The sequence below is a fragment of the Lipotes vexillifer genome, unplaced genomic scaffold (assembly GCF_000442215.2).
Source record: "Lipotes vexillifer unplaced genomic scaffold, Lipotes_vexillifer_v1.1 scaffold1201, whole genome shotgun sequence".
Taxonomy (NCBI): domain Eukaryota; kingdom Metazoa; phylum Chordata; class Mammalia; order Artiodactyla; family Lipotidae; genus Lipotes; species Lipotes vexillifer.
In genome coordinates, this window is record NW_006783542.1 from 2133723 (window position 1) to 2144799 (window position 11077).

The 11077-nt window shown below is 44.6% G+C and overlaps 1 protein-coding gene across 1 annotated transcript in view; it reads left to right on the top strand.

The window, feature by feature from the left end:
- Nucleotides 1-286: 286 nt before the first annotated feature.
- The window catches only part of PPP1R12B (protein phosphatase 1 regulatory subunit 12B), a 155549-nt gene continuing 144758 nt past the window's right edge, over nt 287-11077 (top strand). Inside the window, exons 1-2 of the mRNA XM_007456154.1 lie at nt 287-316; nt 8633-8763. Coding sequence (XP_007456216.1) covers nt 287-316; nt 8633-8763 — 161 coding nt within the window. The remainder of the gene's footprint in view (nt 317-8632; nt 8764-11077) is intronic.

The following is an 11077-nucleotide window of genomic DNA, read 5'->3' on the forward strand; positions in this document are numbered from 1 at the left end:
TTTATCGAGAGCAAGAATCTTAGTGCACACTCCATGGAAAATTCTTTCCTTCTGATGTCTCTGTTGGCTCTCTCTCCTGAAAGGCCTCAGATCTGTGTCCAGAGCCTGCCTGACCACTGAGTACATAATCAAATATAGTTCTCACCATCTGGGAGCCAAACTGTCCATGCCAGTGGGGCTGTGAGTCTTTCACACAGAGCTGACAGTGGCTGGGTCACCTGTCTGTTGGAGCAGACTGCTGTTATGATTCTCACTTAAGTAGTGGTTACACTGTATCACGGTCGGAATGGAAGGTTTGACTCAAGCACTGGGTCAGGCGGTATGAACTACAGTAAGGTAGAGCCTTCTCGTGCTGATCTGTGCTGATGGTTGAGATTTCCAAATGTACTGACTTATCACCTTGAATCTGTTCGTCTGAATTCTTGTCCCACGGTGAGGCTGCCCTGCTGGAGCAAGGGGACTTTGAGCTCAGACACGCTGTGTCCACAGCGGGCTCACCATGAATGAGTGAGTCCGCTCACTCACTGCCCCCCGAGCGTCAGCTCCAGTCCTCGGCCAGAGCACCTGCAGCAGCGTGCCTAACGCAAGCACTTGGTCAGCTCGTCCAGGGCAATTGCTCTTTGGGCTGAAAATTGATCGAAAAACCTTCTAAAACCTTCTGTTAAATGCAGCTGTATCTTAAGAAGTGGTATAATTAATTTTTTGACCAGCTTTCATCTGGCAAAGAAGGGTGACCCGCTGCTGTTAGTACCAGGGTGTGAGGACGTGGCAGGCTCTCTAGGTTCCGACTTCCTGTTCCGCACCAGTCGTATTAGTTTCCTGCAGCTTCTGTAACACATAACCAGGAACTTCGTGGCTTAAAACAACAGAAATCTATTGTCTCACAGCTCTGGAGGCCAGAAGTCTGAAATCAGGCTGTTGATGGGACCACACTGCAAACGTCCTGGTGACGTTTGGCGTTCCTTGTGGCCGCATCACTCCAGTCTCTGTCCCCGTGGTCACACTGCCACCTCCTCTTCTGCCTTTGTCAGATCTCCCCCTGCCTGCGTGCCTGCCTACCTCTTAGTTGGCCACTTGTCATTGGACTTAGGGTCTCACCTCAAGACCTTAACCTCATTACACCTGCGAAGACCCCTTTTCCAAGTCAGGTCACACTCTCCAGTTCCAGGGGTTAGGACATGGACGTATCTTTTTGGGGCCACTGTTCAACACACTGCATCAAAGGAATGGAGATCTGTGAACACAACAAAATGTATGGGAGGCATCAATATGCAGCGTCCTCAGTCTAGCCCCAGCCCGTACTTGGATGTGCCGTATGATTTTGGTGGGATTAGTCTGGAGAGAAGCCTTTGGTGAGTCCAGATAACCGAGAATCAACAGAACGTATAGAAAATGACTTCCTGTGCATTTGGGCATTCGTTCTTTTTATTCAACAGACATCTTTTGGTGTCCTACTAGGTGCCCAGTGCTGTTCTAGGTGTTTGGGATATATCAGTGAACAAATAGTCAAAGATTCCTGCCCTTGTGGAATTTACATTCTAGCTTTGCTAGCAATGACTTGAGAATTTCATATAGGTGATTCAGGGGGTTTGGCTGATAAATATTTTTGTGAACGAAATTAGGCTCTTTGCTGTTATCTCCAGGCAGTTAGGGTTTTCAGCATAAAGTTGAAATTATATAATTTGGGGAATTATATAAACTTTGAGTTATATACACTATATGTAAATTATTGTCATTGAATTACCCAAGTTTGGGAGTATAAAGGACAAAATAGTTAAAGGTATGCAGTGGGGATGTATTACGAGCATCGTCATCTCCCAGCACTTTTGTCAGCCTGATTTGTGGAAATCAAGGCAAGCGTGGGCTGAAAAATCCAAACAAATAGGCGTCCCGCTGCCCCAAGGCCAGCGTCAGCATGTCCCCTGTGCTGGGGTGGACGGGACTTTGTTGGGGAGACGCCGTTCTGGGCCCAGGCAGGTAGCCTGAGCAGTGTCCCGAGACACGACAGCAAGGTCAGCGCTTGGACCGGTGGCGCTTGGTGGCGGTGACAGTTGCAGGCTATTTTGGGAACGGAGGAGGCTTTGTTTTGTAAGGCGGCCCCTACACTCCCAGATTAGCTCCGGCACTGGTCAACCATCAGCCCTTGCTGTAGAGAGAGCAGTATTAGGTACAGTAGAGGGACTGTGGTACTCTTGCCCATTTTACCGCTGAAATCAAGGATTTTCCTTGGAGGTAGCTTCTCATTGCCAGGGAACTGTGACATGCTGACTTTAGGAAGCTTTAAATTATTACCTGGCAATTTTTCTGATAGCTTTCTGGACTAATAATTAAATAATATCTCTTTTTCTCAAGGAGCTTAGAACAAGTTGTTACTTTAGTAATATTCTGCATGTCTTTAGGGAAGGAAAATAGAAAGAAATGGACATAAGCCACAGCAGAAAGAATAGGGTTAAATGCAAAGAAGAGCTTTCCCACTGATGTCAAAAGTCACATCAGAAGCTGTTTAGCCTTCTTTGCCTGTTCAAGAAAAGGAAAGACCTGTGTATGGGGAAGGCTCACGCAGCCCTGTGTGGAGGCGCAGCGTTGGGGGCCACGGCCCCGGGCGCGGCTTTCGTAGATGGCGAGTCTGCTCATCCTGCCGGCCTGGTCCCCATGAGTCAGCAGCACAGCTGCAGACGGAGTGGGCAGAGGGCGTCTAAATTTAGTCATTGTTTAGTTGAGAAGGTTTTCAGGGACTGTTTGTCTCTCCTCCATGACTTTAGTCATATTCTTCTGGAGGGGAAAAAAAAACCAAAACAAAAACAAAGAACAGAGAACGGTCACTCCAAGACATGTCATGAGAGTGACTGTCCTACAAATTTGTTGGCTGGTCTGCCCGACGACGATCCTCTTTAGTTAACTGTGGACATACTCTTTGAGTCCTATGGCTCCTGACCCTAGGAACCCGCAGGATCCTGGGCCCTAGAGGGAATTTCCTGAAGGCAGATTAACAAACAGGCTCCCGAACCTTGCTCGTTCAAAGACATTTGCAACCAAGCTGCCTTCCTCCCAAAGGGTGCTGGAGCTGGAGGGCAGTGGGCTTGACAACAGCAGTGCCACGCACTCTGCCAAGGGCTCATCTCCTACACCCTCACTAAGGCCTGCGGGGTGGGCAGCATTCCCGTGCTCCAGGTGAGCCACTGGCGCTCAGGTTGTGTTCTCGCTCAAGACTCTGTGCGCTGGCAGGGCTGGGGCACGAGCCCAGGTCCGCCTGGCTCCAAAGCTGATGCTTCTCACGATACACTGTCCTGCACTCTGTGGAGGGTGTTGGGAATCACCTAACAGTTGTCCTGCTTTATTTTCTCTGAAATGATTCTTTGGAGATTGATGCTTTGTCAGATTACGTCGCAGATTAGACCAGCTTTTTGTTGTTATTGTCTCGGACATCCTCACAGTGTCATTCTTAAAAAAAATACTGTATCAAGGATTCAAGATTCATAGACGGAAATTATGAAACTGAAAAGGAAGAGAACTAAAGTTATGATGGGTGAAGGAGATTAAGAAAAGGAAGGGGGATAAGTAAGAGGGGAGGAAAGAGAAAAGACAGGTTTTCTCCTGTTTGATACCTGGACTAGCTGGGGTTATTTTAGCCTCAGGAATTTGGATGCCATCATCTGCAAAGGGTGAAGAATCATCTTGAAAACACTGGCTTCCAAAATTCTGCCTAGTGGTGGTGTGGCCATTGGCTAAGTGTTCAGGCTGTTCTTTCAGAGCCAAATACATTTGCAGCCAAGCAAGGAGCAGTTGACCCAGCTGCTTAACACAGGTCAAGATGGCACATTTGACCTTCCTGACACAGGAGTTTATGACTGCATGGGCAGAGAGAGTACTTAACCTCTAAAACACTTTCTTCTCCTTGGACTTTAGCACCTTTTTGAAAAGTGCCCTCGGACTTCCCTGGTGGTGCAGTGGTTAAGAATCCGCCTGCCAATGCAGGGGAAACAGGTTTGATTCCTGGTCCGGGAAGATCCCACATGCCGCGGAGCAACTAAGCCCGTGCACCACAACTACTGAGCCTGCGCTCTAGACCCCACGAGCCACAACTACTGAAGCCCGGGCACCTAGAGCCCGTGCTCCGCAACAAGAGAAACCACCGCAGTAAGAAGCCCATGCACCACAACGAAGAGTAGCCACCACTTGGCACGACTAGAGAAAGCCCGCACACAGCAGCGAAGACCCAACACAACCAAAAATAAATTAATTAAAAAAAAATTTTTTTTAAATGCCCTCTTCCATCCTCGCAGTTAAAGTATTAATAGTTTTTAGTGAGGTACTCTGCAAGGGGTTGGTTAAATCTTGCCTGGTGGGATTATAGACTGGCAGACATACAGTATATGAGAGATTTAGTGATAATCATAATTATGAAATAGTTTTTAATGTTATGAATAGTTATGAAATATTTTACCTGGTAAAGAAGTATAAATGGGGAAAGTTGTCGAAATTGATCAACCTGAGAAAACATCATAGAAGAAATGTAATTTTTGGAGCTGCTTGTTGAAAAAGAGACTGTCGTGAATACTGACTATAAAAGTCGTCTGGCCTCAAAAGATCAGGTTGGAGGAATATATTATGCGACATCAAATCAAATCTAGGTTGAGATGTTTAGCTAATCTCACTAATTGTAAAAAGAGTATCAAACGGTTTGGGGGAAATGAATGAAGATGTCATTTTGTAACCAAGGTTGCCTAATTAAATATCCTCTAGATTGAATCAACCGCTTTTCATCCATCCTTTGTTTCTAAGCGGTATTGACACGCGGTTTATCTGGAGGGGTTTCCTGAAGTCCTCTTGGTAGGATAGGTGCTTCTTAAGTGTAGTAGTTACCCTCTGAATTCAGGCCTGAATTCTTTTTTTTTTTTGCGGTACGTGGGCCTCTCACTGCTGTGGCCTCTCCTGTTGTGGAGCACAGGCTCCAGACGCGCAGGCTCAGCGGCCATGGCTCACGGGCTCAGCCGCTCCGCGGCATGTGGGATCTTCCCAGACCGGGGCATGAACCCGTGTCCCCTGCATCGGCAGGCGGACTCTCAACCACTGCGCCACCAGGGAAGCCCCTGGCCTGAATTCTTACCACAGTAACCTTTTGCTGTTTAAACTGTCGCTCATTATCACCATAAAATATCCCTTGGTATATTTCACTGAAGACATCAGTTCTCAAACTGTTTCATCTAAGGAATCCTGTACACGCTGAAAACTTATTCAGGACCCCAAAGAGCTTTCGTTCATAAGTATTATTATATATTACTGAAAAATCTTGAAAATATTATTAATATTAATTCATTTAAAATAGCAGTAACCCATTACATGTTCATATAAATCACATATTTTAATTGGAAAGAGCTATATACTTTCAAAAACAAAAGCAAAGTAAGAAAAGTCCATTGACATGGTGGCATGAGAAGAGTGGCATTGTTTTACATTTTTACAAATCCCTTAGTGTCTGCATTCAGTCTTGTGATACATTGTTTTGATTAAAGTATATAAAGAACATCTGGCTTCACATGGATGTCTGTTTGGAAAAGGGAGGAGTATTTTAATAGTCTGTCCAGACAACTATGGGTATTCTTGGCAGTATACTAAAACGCCAGTAAGTATATAGTAGTTTCTTAAATGTTAGTTGCAGTGTGGAATCTGAAGCCATGTCAGTGGACTTTTCTTACTTTGAGATACTAAAATCCAGTGGCCTAACTTGTATTTTGAATGAATCTTTTACCCATGCATGATTTTCTCACACCATGCGTCTGATGATGTGGAAAATATGGGTTCATTGAGTTATGCATATCTTCCAGATGTTAATATGTTTCAGTCTTTAATATCAAAAGACCACATTTGTTGATAATCCCATTGACCGCATCAGAAAACTGAGCATTAGGAAGCTGTCAAGCTCAGGGTAGTGGGTATGTTTCCCAAAATTCTGATTTTAATTGGATGGTCAAATTTTATCATTGGCAACAAATATTAGGTTTTTTTCTTTGAAGTGACGGGCTCACCTTGTTCGTTTTCAAGTCTTAATCATCGTAATTTACCTGTTGGTTGCTCTTTTGAGGAAAAATAGCATCTGTGGAAAAGCTGCTCGTCAATCTTGCAACTCAAACAGATGCACAGGAGCTTTTTGCTTAGAGATGGTGCTGTGCTTTGTTACGTGGAGAAGGGCTTTATGTGTGCCTGCTGTTTTGTCACACAGAATATTACGAACACTTACAGTTTAATAAAATTAATGATGTTTACTGCTTCATCAAGGTCATTCTTGAGTGAAACTCAACCACTGCGCCACCAGGGAAGCCCCTGGCCTGAATTCTTACCACAGTAACCTTTTGCTGTTTAAACTGTCGCTCATTATCACCATAAAATATCCCTTGGTATATTTCACTGAAGACATCAGTTCTCAAACTGTTTCATCTAAGGAATCCTGTACACGCTGAAAACTTATTCAGGACCCCAAAGAGCTTTCGTTCATAAGTATTATTATATATTACTGAAAAATCTTGAAAATATTATTAATATTAATTCATTTAAAATAGCAGTAACCCATTACATGTTCATATAAATCACATATTTTAATTGGAAAGAGCTATATACTTTCAAAAACAAAAGCAAAGTAAGAAAAGTCCATTGACATGGTGGCATGAGAAGAGTGGCATTGTTTTACATTTTTACAAATCCCTTAGTGTCTGCATTCAGTCTTGTGATACATTGTTTTGATTAAAGTATATAAAGAACATCTGGCTTCACATGGATGTCTGTTTGGAAAAGGGAGGAGTATTTTAATAGTCTGTCCAGACAACTATGGGTATTCTTGGCAGTATACTAAAACGCCAGTAAGTATATAGTAGTTTCTTAAATGTTAGTTGCAGTGTGGAATCTGAAGCCATGTCAGTGGACTTTTCTTACTTTGAGATACTAAAATCCAGTGGCCTAACTTGTATTTTGAATGAATCTTTTACCCATGCATGATTTTCTCACACCATGCGTCTGATGATGTGGAAAATATGGGTTCATTGAGTTATGCATATCTTCCAGATGTTAATATGTTTCAGTCTTTAATATCAAAAGACCACATTTGTTGATAATCCCATTGACCGCATCAGAAAACTGAGCATTAGGAAGCTGTCAAGCTCAGGGTAGTGGGTATGTTTCCCAAAATTCTGATTTTAATTGGATGGTCAAATTTTATCATTGGCAACAAATATTAGGTTTTTTTCTTTGAAGTGACGGGCTCACCTTGTTCGTTTTCAAGTCTTAATCATCGTAATTTACCTGTTGGTTGCTCTTTTGAGGAAAAATAGCATCTGTGGAAAAGCTGCTCGTCAATCTTGCAACTCAAACAGATGCACAGGAGCTTTTTGCTTAGAGATGGTGCTGTGCTTTGTTACGTGGAGAAGGGCTTTATGTGTGCCTGCTGTTTTGTCACACAGAATATTACGAACACTTACAGTTTAATAAAATTAATGATGTTTACTGCTTCATCAAGGTCATTCTTGAGTGAAACTGGCCTTTTTTGAGTTTTGTTTTGCTTGAGAGCATGTGGCCAGGAAGAGTACAGTCAGCACCCGCACCCTCTGGTGCCTCCCTTGACTTGTGCAAAGGCTCCAGGAGTTCTCCCCACCGTGGCTTTGCATTGTTAGTGCAAGTGTCAACACAGCAGAGAAGGCAAATCATCTATTAATATTGTTATAAAAATCATTTTGATCCGGATAATTGTTTCTCAGCTAAAGCTTTAACCTTTGTTCTTTTGAAAAGGAGGGGATTAAGAGACAAGTTTTAGAAAGAGGAATCTCACTTGTTTCTGGTCCTGAATTGTCTCAGCTGTTTTGGATCCACCTAAGCCTTGATGATGGTCACTCTTATCGGTGTGGCCTTTTTGCCTCCTTTTACTCTGTCGATAGTCTAGATGACCTTTGGGTCTTGGCAGGCCTCACTGCTGTTTCTGACTGTTCCTTTTGGGCTTCTGGTAGGCCGGAAGGCTTTATTCAGAAAGCTTCTCTGCCTTCTCCTCATTGTTGCTGTGAGTTGGGCAGCTAAGGATGCCTAACCAATCACAACTGCAAACATACTTTGCCATATTGTCTGCAGCTATTCAGAAGATACATGAAAAGAAAATACATTTCTTCTGTTCAAAGGATCACTGCACCCTTTCTCACCAAAGTGGGGATAGTTTAGCAACCCTAGAAGATAAACTGCAACTTCCCACTGAGAAAGTTGCATTTCATCCTATGTGACTATTTTCCTTTAAAATTCATGGGCAAATTAGTGGTTCCTAACATTCCCTCTTTTTTTTTATAATGATGAAACAGCTCACCCACTTATAGTACTTTAGAAGTCACTTTCCTCGTTTAACCCTAACAGCACTATAAATAAGATTAAATATCATTATACCTGTTTCACAGCTGAGATACTGAGGCATGGAAAGAATTCAGGGATTTGCATAAGATCACGAAGCTGAGAAGTCACTCTCTGGACACTTGCGTCAGGGTGCAAGAAATGGAAATTAATATTTCATCAGCGCTGCTGCATTGTCCGTGCCCAGAGCAGTGTCTGGCGTGGTGTAGAACTCAGTAAGTACTTGCTGAGTAAATGGATGGACTTTTCTTTTCAGGCTTGTATTGATGAAAATGTGGACATGGTGAAGTTTCTGGTGGAGAACGGAGCCAGTGTGAACCAGCAGGACAGCGAGGGCTGGACGCCCCTCCATGCAGCAGCGTCCTGTGGCCACCTCAACATCGCGGAGTGAGTGTCTGTGCCGGTGGGGTGCTTGTGGGACAGCCTTCGTTTCTCTTTCACTCTTAAGGATTTGAATTTCATTAATAGTTGTAATTTCTCTTTACTACAAATTATAAAAGCAGGAAATTGAATTATTTTTAAGGAATAATTGATGCTGTGTTTTACACAGCTGCTAAATCTATAGTTTTTTTAGTTGAAATTTTGTGTTTGCTTCTATTTTCAGGTAATTCATATTTGTTGGGATATGCAGAGGTGGCTTCTGTCTGTTGCACTGTCTGGGTTGACTTTTTTTTTTTTTTGTGGTACGCGGGCCTCTCACTGCTGTGGCCTCTCCCGTTGCGGAGCACAGGCTCTGGACGCACAGGCTCAGCGGCCATGGCTCACGGGCGCAGCCGCTCCGCGGCATGTGGGATCTTCCCGGACCAGGGCACGAACCTGTGTCCCCTGCATCGGCAGGCGGACTCTCAACCACTGTGCCACCAGGGAAGCCCTGGGTTGACTTTTTGAGTGACTATAGCTGGACACATGTGGGCAGACCTGGAGAATTTTTCTGGACTTTTTTGTAAACCTGTTTTATTGTGTTTTCTTTAAAAAAAGCAGTGCTTAATACAAATGAAGGTGGAGAATGCCTGGCTGCTGGTCACAGAATTCATGTAGGTAATAGCAGAAGAGTGAGAGCCAAGCATCCAAGCAAAGGAAGGGTGGGAGGGGCACGCACCCCCCGCCCCCAGCCCGGCCCTCATTGAGACCAGCCTCCAGCATAGCCGAGGCCCCTCCCTGGGCAGAAGAATCCCAACCACATAGTGTCTGGGCTGGAAGGGGCGCTAAGTAGATGTCTGTTAAATGAAGGAGTGGTCAGGGAGGTTATTTTTAAATAGAAAGAGACGTTGGCACTTAAAACATCTTTAAAATGAGGCAATTGAGTGTATTCTACATGAGAGTAAGTGTAGATTGCTAAGGCAAGTTCTCTAATTAAAATCATGATATGCTATGGTCCTTTGAAGATCCAGTTGCTTGTCTTAAGGCTCCTTTCAGTAGGATTAGAGCTCCGTTGCATTTCTTCTGTTCAGCAAACAGCTCTGCAGAGGCCTGGGAATGGCCTCCCACAGAAACTACTTTGCCCGGGGGAGGGTGCCCAGTGGGGGAAGTCAGACAACGGCAGGGTCAGAGCCAGAGAAAGATCAGGCCGAAGCACTGGTGTTGACTGGGCTTCTTGTTCTAAAACGCGGGTGGCTGGACTGGCCCCACCGCCAGCAGGAGTCAGCAGTGCGGTTTTATCCTGTCTCCGTTCTGGTTCCGTGAATCAGTCGCCTCCTCTCACCGGGCTGCCCCTTCGCAGGGTCTCACGGGAGGGCTCTGATTCTCAGCCTAAGCCATTCACCAACGTTCCGATGCCGAGGAGTTAAGGTGGCTTCCTCAGAGGTTTCCATTTTCACTTGAAAACTGTATCTAAGAAACATTTATAGAACATGTTAGTCCCTCATCATTGATATTTGATTATTTGTTCAGGTGGCTTGTTTGTGATTTTGAGCTACCAAATCTCATTACATTCAAGGATTTCACTTTTCTCCATTGGAAGGTAACAGGCAGAGCTCACACTTGGAATTAGGGACTCTCGTGTTGGCGTAATCCACGGAGGCTCTTTTTTCTTCCTTTTGTGAAGCTGAGTACAGAGAGGATGATTGTAAATGCTTTTTCACAGTGGTTTCTTTATCTCATCTTTGTGGATGAACATAGTTCCTTTGGAAGTAAGTTCACAATTTAAGTGTCTCTTGCCCAAATAAATATTACCTTGAGTGAAATGAATTGGTGAGAGTTACTGTTTCCTCATACAGGTGATTAGTAGTCAGACATGAAAGTCTGGCCAGGAAGGATGAGCTGGACCAGACCCCCTTTGTGGTGGGGTGGTGGGAACGGCCCTCCTTACCTTCTGCTTTGTGTCACCCTTAGACAGTATCTACTTGACCATCCTTACATACTCATCTGTGCAGCAGCATTTTCTGGACAACGAAAGAAGCCCGTTGCTTATGCTACTCATCTTGGTTGGCTCACCTCAGGGCCTCTGAACAGTGTTTCAGATACGATTAGCATTTGATCATTTTGTCATTTTTCTTTTTGTATCTTTTTTTTTTTTTTTTCCCCCCCGGTCCGCGGGCCTCTCCCTGCTGTGGCCTCTCCCGCTGCGGAGCACAGGCTCCGGACGCGCAGGCTCAGCGGTCATGGCTCACCGGCTCAGCTGCTCCATGGCACGTGGGATCCTCCCGGACCGGGGCTCGAACCCGCGTCCCCTGCATCAGCAGGGCGGGCCTCACACCACGCG